Below are 16,911 nucleotides of genomic sequence, written 5' to 3'. Positions count from 1 at the left end.
TCAGCTTGTGAGGTTTTCATTAGATGTAATGAAGTTCCAGAGTCTGACTTCCTGTGACGTGATCTCCTGCGGTGTCACTCTGGGGGTGAACAGAAAGCTCTGGCCGAGGAGCCTCGCGTGTGGGAACGCTGGACGGGCTCTGCCTGCAGCTCCTGTGACGCAGGGGCCCAGGCTGTGAGCGGAGGCCCCTGCGTCTCATCGCCGCTGAAGGGGCTGTCCCAGTGGGGTACGTGTTGTGTGCTGCTTGAACGAGCGGAGGCTCTGAATGGCTGAGGAACAGAGCAGGGGGGCTCATGGGGAGGGTAAGACCTTGCAGTCTTCTGTGAACCTGTGGGTTGGCCTGCGATAGAAAGATGTGTTAGTGTGTTAGTATATTCTTTAACATCGTGTGCCTGAGAGCGACGGGTCGTTTTTCGCAGTTTTGGTGTCGTTTCGGAATAATTTCGGACTCCCCTGTCAAGTCATGTGTAAAGGTTATGATCTGCTGTTCACACAGATAGGATGGCAGAAGCTTTCCTGCCCAAACCAGTGGGTTAACCAGTGGCTTCTCAGTGGGGCCAGTCAGAAGGCAGACTGAGCCCTGTGGTCCAGCCATCGCTGACCTGATATGACCCCAAGCATACCTCTGTCACAGTGCGTTTCCTGCAGTGCATTGTGTCGAGGGGACTGACACCTCGAGATTTCAAACAGGAGAAGGTTTACTTAGTTTGTGCGGTATATCCAAGGTTTCAGTTTAAAAGCAACTTGTCTCGCGGTGCCTGTGGGCTACCGGAGGCCACAACGGCCACACTGACCAATGGCCAGCCCGCGGAGGCCCTGCCCTCGCCCTGCTGGCCTGGAGACGGCAGGGCTACAGTCCAGCCCTTCGGGACCCCCTGCCTGAACGGCGGGCGGCGAGGGCACGGAGCTCCTCTTTGTCCCTCGTGTGACGGCCTTCCTGAAAAATTCAAACTGAATCTGCGGGATGCAGCATAAAACAGCCTGAGAGGTTTAAACTTTCTGAAGCATCCATAAATATTTCAAAACAGCTATTAATATATTAAGGGTTGCTTAAATGTTTTAGGAACTCTTAATCATGACCAAAATATCCTCACAAACTTTCAGTCATTTCCTGAGTAATGTTTCGACTTCCCTCTGATACGCAAAATATTTGAATATTAAGTGGCAATAAATGAGGCTTCAAAATAGGTCAGATCAGGCCTCCCAGTGGACTGTTCTTACCAAATAATGCACCAGCAGCTCAGAACTTGTCCCCATTAGAAACTTTTGCATCAGATCGTGAAATACAGCAGGCATCTTTGACTCAGGGCTGTGTTCATTAAGATCATAAGACTTCTGTTTTACCTTTACAGTTTCAAACCCGATTTTGCTTTTGAGAAATGTTTCATTTGGTGTGCTGTGGCTGTTAAAATAATAGCCTCAGCATCTTTGCACATTGTGCAACAGCGAGGAGCCTTCTGCCCGACTCCCTGCCGTCACAGGGGCAGAGACACACCTGCGGGTGTACAGTAGTGTCTTTTTCCTCTGGGACGTCCCAGCCGGCCAGCTCACTTTTAAACCTGAACACCCTCTTTTCTCCTCTTAGATTGCCTACACCAATAAAGCACTTCAATTAATGAGAAAAAGTGAGTCATTTAGCTACTTGCGCTGATTCTCATAGGGACTGTGAAGGAATAAAGACAAAAGGTTGTCTCTGTCGTTGTGAATACGGCAAGCAGCTGCTCTGGGCCTGAGGTGCAGAGGACAGGGGAGTGTGTGCGTCTGCTCGGTGTGCGCAGTGCCTTGATGGTCACATTACGATTCCTTCGAGCAGAGATGGCTGAGTGCTTTTTTATTACATGACTAAAACATCATCTGCAGCAAGAGCTGGAAGAGGCCCCCGACATCTTGTGGCTGAAGTCTTGCTGTGGACAGCGGAGAGGAGCGCCGAGGCCCACGGCCGGGGGCCCAGTCCAGCAGGCAGCCCTCCCTGCGAGAGTGGGGGGAGAATAAAACCGCTTGAGTCCGCGCAGCAGGAGGCGTCCCAGTTAACAATCCCAGTGACGAGCGACTGCACGCTGCAGATGAAACAGCCAGTTGCACGAGATCTCGCAACCGGCAGCAGCGAGTGCCTAGCGCGGCCCCGGGAGATGGATCTGCTGTGGAATTGTTAGTGGCGTGTTCATTTCTACACTGTCCGTCAAGCTTGTCGCGCCTGTAAGCAAGCTGATGGGCAACAAGGAATTCCAGCAGGCGCCTGTTCCCCTGAAGGCTGGCATCGCCGCTGGGGCGGGCGCGAGGAAATGGGTATCGGCGGGGGGCGCCACTCGCCGCAGCTGAGCCTGGGCACGTGACCCAGCTGGGGGTCGGGGTGACCCAGCTGGGGGTCGGGGTGACTCGTGAGGCTGGACTCCATCCCGCCCTCTCTCTGCAGCGATGGCAGGGCGTGGGGCAGAGACTGCGCCCCCCTGGCACGCCTGCTTGCCGAGCCGGACTAACGCGCTGCCTGTGGCCGGAGCGTGGCAGCGGCCCACCGGGGCCATCCCGGGCACCGCCGGCTAGCGGCACGAGCCGGGCTCGTCCCCTCTGGGCCTGGGTCAGAGCCCAGCCCGCGGGTCCGGACTGCAGGAGCCAGCGTGTGGAGAGAGCAGTAGCCCAGGACAGGATAGCGACCTGCTCCTCCAGCAGTGCTGATAGCCTTTTACAGAGAACAGAGCTGGGCTGCTGCAGGCCTAGGGTGTTGATTCTTATCTTAGTAAAAGATCATCTGCAAACTCAAAACTTACGTTGTGTTACAGAGCACAATTACCCCCCATTCACTATACACTATAGCAGGGGAAAGCTCTGGGGACTGGCACCGCCAGTCACGTTTGTACAAAACCAGACAAAGTCATCTCATCGGAGGCTTGCTTAAGGATTTTCATAGCCAGCTGTCTCCTGTTTCTCCATCGCCGCCACTTGCTTAGTTGTCGAGCTGTTGCCAGAGTGACTCACTCTTCTCAGAATCTAATCTGCACTTGGACTCCGATTCATCAAAAAAGATCAGTTGACTGCACGCCGGTTTTTGTCAAATAAATATTCCAAAGGATTTGCGAGGCTTTCAGTGTTCGTGTTTTTCCACAAATTGATTTTAATAGACTCAGAATGCTTAATCCTAATCAAGCAAACTCCACTACCTAGCGTGCGCTCAAACATGACAGCCCTGCTGGATTCGTCTCGCACGGAAACCAGGTTTCCTTATGGCTCAGGAGGAGTAGCTCAAGCAGAACGGAGGTGATGCAGGTATTTAGGGCAGGTCCCCCCGAATCCCCGATGACCATCACTGCACAGTTCCTCCCGGCTGCTGTGGGAGGGGAGTGCGGGGTCACAGTGTCTCTGCGTCTCAGATCTGTGCCTCCCACACTTCCCCGCCTGGGAAAAAGAAGGGAATTTTTCCCAGAGCAGTGAAGTCCTCCTATGTACTGTACAGTGTCACAGAAGCCAGTTTGGCTTTTCAGTTGTAAGAATGTGTGCTTTTACAAGCCTGTGGCTGCCAGAAGGCTCTCCTAGCGGCCAGAGACCAAGGCCGTGTGCAGTAGTGTGCAGCCCAGGTCGCCGAGTCTTTCGCTTCTCTCTTCAGAGACGAACTGCTGTAGGATTTCCAAGGTCCGCTGGGCCGTCTGTCAGGTCGAGCAGCTATCGCCCCCTGCTGTTCGAGCAGAGCTGCTGTTGGCCCTGCCGTCTCCCTCGTCCTGTCCAGCCGCTCCTGCTCAACCTCCCCGGCCCGACGGCCTCTCCGCAGAGCTGCTGGAGCAGCAGGGTCTTCAAAGTCTTGTTCCTCTGAAAAGGGCCAGCAGGTCCCAGGCTCCCCGGGGGCGGGAACGCCTTGCCTTCGTCTCCGTGTTCACGCGTGTGCTCTCGTCCCCGACAGGCAGCCCTGGTACTACGGATGGGGGTTCAACCTGCCGCGAGGACAGGCCCTGCTGGACAAGTGGAACCTGATCCCCGACTCCACGGACGTTCTCATCACGCACTGCCCCCCGCTGGGTAAGCGAGCCGCGGGGCGCTCTCGGGGGGCTCTGGCGGTTTGAGGGATTTCTCTCATACAGTATGTATATAAACTGGAGTGTCAAAGACGGGTTCGTATCCCGCGGCCGGCAGAGGAATCCTACTCCGTTGAACCTGAACCCCAGGTGCTCCAGGGGTGCTGTATAAATGGCTGACCCTGCGCTCTGACCCCCAGCTCCTCTCCCTATCTGTGTGTCTCATGAAGAGCAAGCTGGGGTCTGCAGAAAGACAAATTCCTAATGCAAGAAATTGTATCTGGCCAATAAAGTGATCTGATCTATCTTAGCCTTTCCTGCTTCTCAGGAAACAGCCAGTGACCCCGGTCACGGAGCTGGGGGTTCACCGGCTCAGGGGCTGCAGTGATCTGCTCTGCCCCGCTGCGTGGGCTGGGGGCTCGGGGTGTTTCCTGGGGTTTTACACCCCGTTCCTGCAGTCTGACCCTCATCGCCTGGCTGTCGAAATATCTCATCGCTTTCCAGTTGTGTTTTTTTGTTTCTGTTTTTGTAGCTAACTTAAGCACGATAAGTAATTTTCTGTTCTGTGTAGCCAAGTGTTTGCAGTGAGCTCTTCCTAAGACTTGGGCATATGGAGAAGCTTCAGAAGACTAGCAGTGCATGAAAAGCAGCTCCGGCGTCTGCAGCCCAGCAGTTCTGGGCTGTTATTACACTCAGGGCGCTGCAGAGGAAGAGGGGCAGAAGCTTGAAGAGTGGGGATTCAACTCCTGAAATCCCAACATTTTAACCCTCTTATAAATTGTGCAATACCACTGCAGCAATAGCCAAAGCCTCATGTTATTAGCTGCTGTCGCACTGCTTCCTGATGTGATGCTGGGCGATGTGTAGAGCAGAGCTGTAGGATAAATGCTGTTTGAAAAGCTGAGGTGATTCCTGTCGATTCCCTGCTTCCACCTCAGTGTATCTGAGCAAAAGAACCGTTACAAAGGAGACGTCAGCTCAGCCGTCTGGCCTGGTTCTGGTTAGTAGTTATCAGCTGATGGATTGTTCCAGGTGGTTCCTCACTCGCCCAGCCCAGTTGTCTCAAGAAGTGCCTCCTGTTCTCAGTGATGAATGCACCGCCCTGCAGTCTCCATGCGTGCCCTGTGGTTGTGGTTCCTGTGTTGACGCCCTCCAGGCTTTGGAATAGGTGTATCATGTCCCCTCGCAGTCTTCTCTGTTCTGAGATGTGAATGGAACCATTCCTTCAGGATGTCAGAGTAGGAGATTCCCCTAAGGAATCTGATCAGCATCCAATTAGCAGATACTGTGTATCTGAGTTACTTTTTTAATTCAAAGGACTCCTTCAAACTGGGTAGCCTGATGGTGTTCTCCATTCTTTCAAGCCCAGTACTACTTATGAAAAATGAAATATAATGTGAACTGGTTTACTCCAGTTCACACAGCCAGCCTAGTCTATGGCTTTAAAACATTATGTCTGCCTTTTTTTAAAGACAACTGTTGCTGATCCCATAAACAAAAACAGCTTGTAGTGTTCTTAGCTGTTTTATGCTGTATAAACACACATATCTATCCCTGGCAAAATGCAGGGTATTTCCTTTTTCAAAGACACACAGGTGAGAATCCACACAGCAGAGCTATCCTGTCATCCCCAGGAGCACAACCTTAATACAAACTGTGGGCATCTTAATCTTAAGGCAGGAATAATGGAGAAACAAAGCTGGCAGAACTGGTAACAGTTCCTTAGTCGCACCATTAGTCCAGTCTTGATTGTCGGCTGGCAGTGTGGAGGAGAGGTCAGGGCTGTAGAAGGGAGAGTTGTGGGTTTGAATCCCAGGTGTGGTGCTGCTGTTTAACCCTTGAGCAGAAAGCTTCACTCACAGCAACATTACTCCAGTTAAACGTCCTGCTGTATAGAGGGGTCCCCAGGTCATCATCGTGAGACCCTTCTATACAGTTTGTTTTTAACTGACCACTGGTTCTATCCTGAGCTTTAAAACTTATCCTGACCGCAACCCCAACCTCAGTCCTCCTTGATAGGAAATTTAACTGAACCGTATAATAAACAGATTCAGTAGATAACGCTAATGAAATTGTACGCTGCATAAAAATACTCTAAAGGCCTCTATTAAAATGTTATTATTTCTAATATTACTGATACAATAGGTATCTAGCAATACCAGCAGTTTTTATGTATGTTCATTGACAGGAAAATTAACTTCTTGCAAATGAAAATGTTGTACTGGGCTCCTCAGTATTGCCTGGCTTGTTCAGTAGCTAGTCATCAGTGGGGACCTGCAGCTACATTCTCAAGAGCTGAGCTCCATCCTCAAACTCTGCTAAGTCTTCTGTAAGTCTCTTTAGCTCCAAAGCAGGTGCTGATAGAAAGCTTTAAGCCTGCTGAACTGTGACCAGATTTTAAATCCCCAGCTCTGAAATAATATTGTTGGTCTATAACTGTCAATTCAATCCAGGTTTCTTGGACTGGGTTCCGAAGAAAATGCAGCGCGTTGGATGCATGGAACTGCTAAATACGGTTCAGAGAAGAGTACAACCGAAACTTCATGTGTTTGGGCATATTCATGAAGGTAAAGAACTTTCTTACATGTGTATTGTGAACAGCAGATCAAGTCAAATTGAACTAATTAATTACTATATATGGTGTTATTTAACAGATGTTCAGGAGGAGATCCTACTGTAATCTCACACTCTCTTAACTAAGTTAGGCTCTCCTACATAAATTCAGCTTGCCAGCTGCTCAAAATCAGCACACATTTTCTGTAATTCCCCTCCCCCCCATCTTCACCTTTGCAGCTGTCTCCTTGGTTCATTCCTTGTAAGTGAGGGAGGGTTCTTTGGCCAGTACTGGCATTTTCTCAGCCAAGCCAGTTAATACAAAAGTATTAAATACACTATCTCTTTATATTCATCCTCTCTTTCATCGGAATTATAATTTGAGCAAACTACAAGGGAAAAAAAAAACAAGGGAGATTTCTCCCAGAAAAACTTCAGATGTAGCAGATATTGACTTTTCACTCTCTGTACTCCGAGTCTACACACACAAACCAGTTTAGAGAGAGCTTCGGAATTAATTACACAACATTAGCAGAGCCCTGCAGAAAGCTGCAGGGGATACAGTGACACACAAGGGAAAGATGAGCGACACCCTGATTAAGTGAGAACTTAACCAGCCTGGAAGCTGCAAACTGCACATTTAGTCCGCGATGGTGGCGTTCCGTCTGCTAGGGGCTTTTTGCTGCTATTCAGTGGTAAGTCCACCACCAAGAGCCGAGCTGGTGATCTGTGTTTGGAGGGTGGGAGCCCCAATGCGGACGTACTCCCGTGTTACAGGGGGAATACACAGTTTCGGCTCCGGATGAAGGCGGAGGTGAAAGGGCCCGGATGGCCTCACTTCCTCAGTAAACGCAGCGGAAGGAAATATGTGCTGCCTTGTACAGGACGGACCTGGTGATCGTGCTGATCTTGTGTTTTTGTACTGCGCTCTAGACAGGAACATCCTGCAACAGCTACTGCTCGTGCTAATAAGCACCCCGGCAGAGAGGCACACTTTCCCAATCACAGGTAACATGATTAGTGGAACGAATCCCTCAGATGGGAAGCGCAGGAAGCCACACCAGCGGCAGATGTCCCACATCTGCCACACAGAGGACGTCGTGACAGTCCGTCTGGTAGTGGCAGTTGGGATCCCTGCGAAACAAAGACAGCAAGGCATGCGGAGCAGGTGGCTGGTCCAAGCCAGTAATCTGCATGGCTCCGTCACTGCAGATCCCGCCCACGCAGTTCTGCCTCGGCAGGGAGCGCTCCAAGCCTGGCCGCGCGCAGGCAAGAGGCCTCCTCCTCCTCCGAACAGGCCCGCTAGGGTGTCTCAGCGGCACGGGGGCACGTGGCGACACACCAGGCAGGCCGTGATGATTCAGTGGACCCAGTGTCCTGCTCCCACCCCCCTCTCTCTCCCTGCTGGTGCCTGGCCCGCGTGGGAAAGGGAAGCGAGTGGGTTCCCTGCGTGAGGGCTCTGCACTCCCCAGACCTTGAGCCCCTGCGGCTTCCTTGTGCGCCAGTACAGTCCGTCAGGCTGCAGTTTCACGGCCGCACCGCTCCCACTTCACACTGAGGCTGCGCCGATATCGACATGCTGCTGGATACCTCATGATAGTAGTACTGGGGTTTTCGCAACATTGAAGTTATTGCAGTTTCCCTGTCCTGCCAGCGCTTTCCCCTTCTTCCTGTTTTTCCCTTGTAAGTGAGTATTGATCAGGAGGCCAGACGATGCGCTGCACACCTCGTTTCGCTGTGGTCCCCCGTGTGCAGGGACAGACTGTCCCTCTCACCAGCTGCTGGGAGAAACAGTGGAGCAGGTCTTCACTGTGACTGGGGCATTTCCTGATGATTTGGATTTAAAGGATTGGCCCTTTAAAGGAAGGGAGCAGACAGATTCATGCATTAGTATTGGTGCTCAATTATGTTGCAAATCATTAGCATTTTAAAGTGATAAATTGTTCACAACTCCTGCAGAATGAACAGCTTATTGTTACAGATTTAATTAGGCGAGTAATTTTGAAGTAGTTTAATGTCTAAGTATTGGTCAACAGAATCGCTATAAATACTTTAATATACACGCAGCACAAAACGAAGTGCTGGCACACACGCTGGCGCACGGTTCGTCGTGTTAGCGGCGAATCTGCGTGGGCTCTCGCAGCGCGGGGGTGAGGACGCTGGTCTTTGTGCTCGGCAGGTTACGGCGTGATGACCGACGGCGCCACCACGTTCGTCAACGGCTCGGCCTGCACGGTCAACTTCCAGCCCATGAACCCGCCCATCGTCATCGACCTGCCGACCCCCAGGAGCACGTGACCGGGACGTCCTTCCTGTGGCCAGAGCCGGACGAGGCAGCTGGGTTTGCAGGGGCGGGGGGGTGTAAATACGAACTGGGGGTCCGCTGCGCCTCAGCTTCATGTAGCAGTAGATGTGCAGTGTTGTGTGCTGTCGTGTCTCCTGTGGGCAGTTGGGCGCGGAGCCTGAGGGGTGCGGTCCAGTGAAAACGGATGTTTCGGTATTTGTATTCTTTTTTGTAGCACTTAAATCGGCTGACAATCTTTAATAGCGACTGCAAGTGATCGGGACTGCTGGAAGCCTTTTCTTTTCAGTCACAGTGGTATGAGCATTTCACATGGCAGCTTTGTAACACAGGTTACGTGTTAATGTGCTTTTTCATATTTATTCTGTTTTTTTACGTTGTTGACATGCATGAACACCTGCATCCCCTCAGAGCGCGGTGACACCACAAGCACGGCGCAGCTCTGTGTGCGCGCCACGCGCGGCCGGGCCCGGATCTGACTGTTCTCCGCGCAGCCGCCCGGAATGCGCCGGAGGGCAGCGGCACCATGCAGATGAGCTCGTGTCTTTAAAAGGGAGCGCGCATTCCTAGGCGATCCGACAGGAGACTGAGACCAAGAGACAGCCGCCATGAATGACAGCGGCTTCCGTCTAATTCACGGGAAGTCTTGTGCACTGATGTGAAAAGAGACGTGAGTGGTGTCGATCATTCCAGCTCCCAGCCCCGCAGGAAGTGAAAACGCACGTTTCGCTGCAACATTCCCAGAGCTCTGCACAGGTGACAGACCCAGCTGGGCCAGTCTGAATGAATCCACAGCACTGTGCACGACTCCCCAGTGCCATAGATGGCTGGAAATAAATGCTCCTTTTAAATTGCCTAAGTGCAAAGCTACATATTGCACTTCTTAGAATTAGACCTGTGTTCAGGTTTCGTTGAGCCTCATGCCATTAAAGGCCGAGAACGTACAGATCAGAGCAGTCAGGGACTGGGCAGGAGCTGCCACAGGGCTCCATTCAACACAATGTCAAACGCATTGACGCGTCTCCCTGAAGGCTCATTAAAAGTTTCTCTTAGCTTCCAATTCTTTTGAAAATAAGTTCCAGGCTCCTGTTTTTGCTCTTGGAGTAATTTCTCTGTGCCTAATAAGCTCAAGTATTCAGCCTTTCATCATCCATCACAGTGTAACATTGCCAGCTTTCCAGAGCTGGGCGCCCTGCACAGCAGATCCTCTGTCACACCAGCAGGGTGCGCATGGTGAACCTTGCAAGGTCCCTGTCGATTCAATTTTACCCTTTATTGTTAAGAATGTAATTGCATTTGGGAAAAGGATAGTTTCTGGAACATCTTTTCACAACTTTAAAATAACCACTCAAACAGAAACAGAGCTCTAGAGTGCTATTTTCTGACTATATAACAGTGCAGGTATTAGCTGTCGCTCAGGTGTGTGTGTGTGTGACGTGTGTGTTTCTAATTAAGGGGAAAAAGCACATGTTTGCAGCAGCTGGAATTTTGTGTGGTTCTTGATTCGTGACTTGTTTATGGAGCAGAGCAACTGAATTTCCTTGTGATATCAGAGTAATGCAATTGACTGAAAAGTGACTGGTGCAGTGAAGGGTGTAAGATAGCAAGCACCCATCTTGAGGAAATCTGGCTTTGAATCACTACAGGCAACTGGAAATGGGCTTCTCCGCCTTTAAAAACAGCCAAGGTTTGTATCAGATTGGCGTTTCCCCAGACTGTGCAACAGCGCAGTTCTTTGTACCATCGTGCATTTACTGTGTGGCCATGCAGGCTGCACGTTTGCAAAAGAGAAAGGTAATGTTATATAACTAATGTAACTTTTAACATCAGTTTTTCCTCCAGAACTGGGGCATTTTTAATGCAAGATGGTGGTTCAGAGGCATCAATGCAATAAAATAACTACAATGAAAAAAAAACACGCAGAGATTAATCCCACACGGTGGAAAGCAGACAGAAGAAAAAGAAACTATCCGGCTGGAGAATGGCCAGAATGAATACACACAGGACAGTTCAGTGGCCCAGAATGCATAGCAAGTGTATTGCCATGAAAACAAGCTAGAGTCCTGGAGTCTAAGAAAGCCACAGTGAATAAATTGCACAAATTAAAGAGGATGGGAGCACACCATGACGTTTCCGCAGCACAGTCACGTCTCTGATGTTGCTGTAGAGGCGACGAGAGGTGTGTGTGTGCTGAAGCAGGGGCACCTGCCCTCCTGGTGTTATTTCCCCTGTCTCTGCTGACCAAGCCACCACCAGTGAACAGATTTCGGAGGACTATCCTCAAGCCAGCCACCTGGTTCCTGGATCTGAATGTTGTTTTCAAAGGCCTCTCTCTGTGGACTCAGTTAAACAGCTCCCGTGCCTTCTGCACTACCAGACCAGCTCAGTTTGGGCTTCAATCCTAATCCGGTTTTTAAAGTTAGAAAAGGGCATCCACTGCAGAAGGTAAATTGGCTTGTAAAATATTTCAGAAATGTAGAACGTAGCAGTTCATCAGAGAATTTTTGTAAGTCTTGCCAAAAGAAATCGCTTTAGTAGATTGCTAAGTGCTCATTGGTCAATGAATTCTCACCAAGAGCTGAATTTTAAAAGAGCAGTACCTGGTAATGAGTAAATGACATGGATGTTGTTTTGAACTGACATTCTTCGCACAAGTTAGACGAATAACACAGTTGCTTATATTTAAGCCATAAAATAATTGGGTTTTTTAACACAAAAAATATAGTCATAGCAGAATCACTGCTCTTGGATGTATTTCGGTAGAATACAAAATGTAATATGTCTGGCATGTACTTAGATGTAATAACTGATGTCTTTTTGGGGGTTTTTGGGTCAGTGTTTTCTTCAGCAGCGAGCAGAGCTTAATTCACCCCCTCCCCAGCTGAAAACTCAGTGCTGTGTATTGGAATGATCCTGGTGGCTGCTGGATCATGGCTTAAGCTGAGAGTGACTGGGATGCCCTGAGCAGCAGTTGGTGCCTTTCAATCGCGGGCAGGGCCAGGGTCTGCCAGTCTCGCAGTGGTGCAGTAGGTCCCATAACTTGCCAGGTGCCGGCTGGCTGTCTGCCTGGCTGTGACGAGAGTGCAGGGTGCACTGGTTTGCCAATCAGGGCTGACTCTCCTGCAGGGTGCTCTGGAGCCCGTGGGCCTCCTGAACGAACTGCTCTGATGGGTGGGCGCGTCAGGCTCACATGCCTACAGCTCCTGCTTCTCATTTCCCAGTTGGGTGTGCACGTCGTAAAAAAAAAAACAGTAAATACTGCTGATCCTGTCCCTTTTAAAGTGCAAGCACAGCACTAGCTTGCCAGTTCTGGTTCCACACAACCGTGCAATCCCACTGAAGGGAAACTGGTTTTCTTTTTTCCCCTCCTGCATCTTCTCTGTGCTGGTCCAGTGCAGCCAGTGGGCTCCGTCCGGCAAGTTGTGGGAACCGGGAAGAGCAGGCGAGAGGGTTTCAGAGTAAGAGCCGGGAGTCTTGAGCAGCTGCTGTAGTCATAGCAGATGCACCGGCGATGCAAAAATCTAGCAGAGAAAGTGTATAAATGTTTTCTTAGGATTTCTATTAAAATGACAATGATGTGAGTGTATACCTGAAAATGCATTTTGATTGTATATTTTCTTTTACTGAATTGCCTGAATACTGAACTGTGTAGATTGTGGAGTTTCGTTACGCAGTTCTGTACAGCTCCTCTATATATTCCACTTTCTTTGGTAACCAAATGTGTTTGTTGCTGTTGTGTTTCTGGTTTGTTGGGGCATGCTGTTCTGAAGTCAAAAAAAAGACTTTTTCCTTTGGCAATATTAATGTGTTGAGTGTTTTCTTTTCATTATACTATGGCCAATATTGCTTTAATGTAAAAATCCTTATAACAACATTGACAATTTTTATAATGATCTGCCATACATATTGTGCACATTGAAAAATATCTAGTTTGAATACATACGACAGGCAAATTTATTCTTTTTTAAAATGAGATGTATGTTTCTGCTGTTTTGCTTTTTTGCAATTGCTTTGAGCAGTCGTGCATTTGCACTGTATAGTGGTCAAACTCTTTTATTCTAGAATCCATCTCCTGCCTTTTCTCAGAATGAGGTTTCCAAGTACTGGTTGCTTGATCTTATTTCTCTGTGTATAAGAAATGCTGGTTGTGGGACTGAATGTCACTTAGAATTAGATTTTTCCCAATAGAATTCCATTTTAATTGCAAGTATTTAGCAAAACGGTTTTTCTTTCAAAATTTACATAAATCATTAACGCTTCTTCCATTACCATCAGATAGTTAAAGTACAAAGTGTACATCGTCATACCAATAAATGAAAGAAATATAGTCTGTCGGCCAATGTTTTTTTTTTCATTCCAATTTATCCTTGACCAGGGTTTAGTTTTCTGTGATGCTCAACATTCTGGGTTGTCTGTGTGTCCACTCTTTATAGCTGGATGTTTGCTGACCACATGTTTACATGGCAGTAAAGTGCCTTGTACAGTCTTTAAAACAAACAGAACCTGAAAAGGACAGAATTCACATACACATATTTTGGAGGAAAAGTAGTTTTCAATGTCATGTGACATTAGAAGTTTCATAGACGCATTACAAAAGTCACAACATAAGAAGTCAAGTTTTAAAAAACTAGAATCTCATCATTTGGTCTCAAAAGTCTATAAATTTAATCCTAATATATATTTCATTTCTACCAAGCTACAACAAACAACACTGCATAACCTTTCTGCATTGTAAGAGGGTCTTGGTGAGAGACAGACTTGTTCAATAGTGCTGTCTGCTGGCTGTGAACAGCATTGCATTTTCAGCTGAAAACGTAAAATACACTTCTATAAAAAAAAAAAATTATTATGATAAAAATATATCGAAAAATAAAATCATTTTATTTCGGGGAAGGGAGGAGCTCTTATCCTAAAAATGCCCGTAAGAAGTCATTATAGGGTATTTTCTCCGTCAGGCTCTTGTCGAAGAAGGCGGTGAGGTGGAACAGCTCTTCCTCCGTCAGGTTCACACTGTGCTGCTTCAGCACCTACAGGAATAAACCGGAGAAGAGACACACTGGCTCCAAATTCAGAATGTTTCAGGCTCAGTCCACAGCACACCAGCAACAGGAGCTTTCTGCTGGTGAGCCTGTGTACCCAGCACATTGGCAAAACGTGTCTTACAGTATGTTCTGTAAGTCTACAGAATCAATGATCAATCGAGATAAAGATAATGGTAGTTGTTTCTGTAGATTCATACTGTATGTATTTTAATTACTGCCCCAGAGCTGTTTAGGGAACATTAATCCGTGTAAGCAATAAAGTGTGATTTTGAGGTGTGAACACCAGTTTTGATAACACTCTAGAATACAAGTGATCACTTTGTTATAATATTTTCTGGACCTGTTGTGTGTTCTTATAAAACAAATTAAAGGACGAGAAAATCCAGAATCTTCCATTTAAGTCTACTAGTATATGGAGGAGATTAAATTAAAAATGTCTTCATCACTAACTCCACCCACAAGTATCAAGGATTCAAAGGACCTTTTCCAAAACCTACCAAAGTATTGTAGGAAATTCGATCCGCCTCATTAGTGCTAGTTAAATCAGAGCAGGAGAGCTGGGATAATTCAGGTGTCGGGTTCTGTTCGGCCTCAGGGAGCCGGCTGAGGCCAGTTAGAGGAAGAGGAGTTTTCCAGTCCCTACCTTCCTGAAATCCTGCAGTGAGACGAAGCCGGTCCTGCTTCTGTCGCAGGATGTGAGAGCCTGCCTCATGGGCCTCCAGGCCTGCAGCACCTGGCCCTGGATCCGGAGCATGGCCTCCACGAACGGGCTGCTGGGCGTCCCAGGACTCCTCTTCAACGACAAGAACACATCCCTCCCGTTATCCTAGCACTGCTGTCTGACAGGACCTGGCCGTGGTCCGGAAAGCAAACTGCAGAGCTCCCAACGAGAGGGGAAAGAAATCCGTCGCCCCCAGCACTAACCACATTTAATGTCTTAACTGTTCAGTTGTATTTTTTTAGAAAATTGAAATACTATATAAATTAATCAGAACTGAATAAACATAAAAACATAAATCACAAAGTGTACAGTCTGGAGATGCCGAGAAAGATGGACAGCATGTCTTTGAACTGTAGGAAAGTGGAGCTCCCACAGGAAACCCACACTGCCCAGGGAGAGAGTATGGAGACCCACAAAGAAGGAGTCCAGGACAGAATCAAACTGGAACCCAAGAGCTGTGAGGCAGCACAGCTGACTGCCACACCATCACACCTTCGTTGCTCTTAATAAGACTCAGGCCTCCTGCAGCAACATCTGATCTGACCTGCTTGGGAGACTACAAGACATGGCCACCAGCAGAGTAATTGGTCGTGTGACACGTTGCACAATCCCACAGTGACAAACAGGAGTGTTTGTGCCAACTGAAGGAACAGCACATCACTCGCTGAAGTCACTGCAGGTAAAACTCACACCCACAGTATCATCTGCAGTATTGCTACAGTACTTACCAGGACTCGGGGCTGCTGGACTCTGACTCTCGCAAGTGGGCTCTTCTCCTGTGGCTTCAGGGTGAGAACAAAGTGGCGAAGGAACTCGGTGTAGGAGAACCTGCTGTTGTTCTTCATGTCATACTTCAGCGCCAGCTGCCCGAACTCTCCTGGGGTCATCTTAATGTCACAGCTTTCCATCACAGCTGTGACCAATGAAGAAAAACAACTATACCAGCTGTTTGAGCTTGAGTGTTCACAGAGTCACATGAATTCCAAGGCTAATGAGTGGAGCCTGACTGAAAGCTACAATGTTCCCTCCTTATGCAAGCCTCTTCTGGAGTTTTCATGGATTTTCAGGTCAGATATCAGCTTTGGCTGATGTATTTAGGCTAAATATTTGCAGGTTCAGTACATCAGCAGAGTTCTGGGATACTTGGGAATTATCTGCGTCCTGATTGGCTGTCATTTTCAGTCACTACTATATTAATGCACAAATAACAGGCTCAAAACAATTCCCCATGACAAACAACTATCATTACACCAGCCATAATGAATCAAATCTTTGTGATCGATAGAAACAAGCTGCCATCAGTAAGCATGGCCACCCCCTGGACAAGCTGGTGTGTTACAGTACGTGTCCACCTATGCACTGACGTCATTAACCGCATGTTTTCCTGTCACAGCCCACTTCACCATTTTGCAGCATACTACTGTATGTTACGTACAGTCTTTAATTTCTTGGGATTATTTTCCCCAGATATTTTTTTTTAGAAATATACAGTATCGTCCATTAAAACACACGTAAACACTGCTGCGATTGTACATTACTGATTCCTTTCTGTCTGAAGAACGTTCTTCCTGAGGACCGCACAGACTTATTCATCATGTGTTCATGCTCGCTGGAGTGACCCTGTGTTTTATCGGGGTGGATCTATACTGTGCACAGAAAGTGAACATCTAACAGCCATCCTGAAAACATACCCAAGAACTCAGGCACACTGACTTCTCCAAGCCCCTCAGCATCCCTTTCTCTGCACTTCTTGAGGATCGCCCTCCAGGATCTGTAGACCTCTGCCTTCACCTTCTGCTCCATGGGCTCACAGTTCAGCAAGGGTGTTGACCGCCCTCCTGCTGTGGCCGGACGTCTTACCAGTTCCCTGGACTGGAAGGCAAGGGACAGGGTATTGGGGTCACTGGGAAGAAGACGAATTAGCCAGGTGTCCCCTTAATCCTGACCTGAGAAAAAGGCACATGTGCCAAGCGCAGCCCATCCACCTCCAGGCCCCCACAGCGCCCCCCTCAGGCAGCCCCCGACATCAGACAGCATCCCATCACAGGGGAATTCAAGACGGCCCAAGTCCCTTACATAACTGTAACAGGCTCAACATCCAGATGTTCAGTTTGGGCAGTAACCATCGTGTGTGTGACCTGGCCCTAGCAGTCCTAAAGCTCTGGCCCCATCGTGTGTGTGACCTGGGCCTAGCAGTCCTAAAGCTCTGGCCCCATCGTGTGTGTGACCTGGCCCTAGCAGTCCTAAAGCTCTGGCCCCATCGTGTGTGTGACCTGGCCCTAGCAGTCCTAA

The 16,911-nt window shown here is 48.6% G+C and overlaps 2 protein-coding genes across 3 annotated transcripts in view; one reads left to right on the top strand and one right to left on the bottom strand.

The window, feature by feature from the left end:
• mpped1 (metallophosphoesterase domain containing 1) overlaps positions 1–13,184 on the top strand; it is a 54,612-nt gene extending 41,428 nt beyond the window's left edge. For both annotated transcript variants that reach the window (XM_006633055.3, XM_015351908.2), the window contains exons 5-7: positions 3,890–4,005; positions 6,455–6,568; positions 8,734–13,184. In XM_006633055.3, the coding sequence (XP_006633118.1) occupies positions 3,890–4,005; positions 6,455–6,568; positions 8,734–8,852 (349 nt within the window). In that variant the 3' untranslated portion in view covers positions 8,853–13,184. The remainder of the gene's footprint in view (positions 1–3,889; positions 4,006–6,454; positions 6,569–8,733) is intronic.
• Positions 13,185–13,716: 532 nt separating this feature from the next.
• The window catches only part of efcab6 (EF-hand calcium binding domain 6), a 54,149-nt gene continuing 50,954 nt past the window's right edge, over positions 13,717–16,911 (bottom strand). Inside the window, exons 28-31 of the mRNA XM_069192886.1 lie at positions 16,311–16,491; positions 15,348–15,532; positions 14,542–14,691; positions 13,717–13,883 (exon numbers count right to left, since the gene is read on the bottom strand). Of these exons, the coding sequence (XP_069048987.1) occupies positions 13,761–13,883; positions 14,542–14,691; positions 15,348–15,532; positions 16,311–16,491 (639 nt within the window). The 3' untranslated portion in view covers positions 13,717–13,760. The remainder of the gene's footprint in view (positions 13,884–14,541; positions 14,692–15,347; positions 15,533–16,310; positions 16,492–16,911) is intronic.

The sequence above is a fragment of the Lepisosteus oculatus genome, chromosome 7, assembly GCF_040954835.1.
Source record: "Lepisosteus oculatus isolate fLepOcu1 chromosome 7, fLepOcu1.hap2, whole genome shotgun sequence".
Lineage (NCBI taxonomy): Eukaryota > Metazoa > Chordata > Actinopteri > Semionotiformes > Lepisosteidae > Lepisosteus > Lepisosteus oculatus.
The sequence above is the reverse complement of the archived record's forward strand: the minus strand, read 5'-3'. Positions and strand labels throughout refer to the sequence as shown.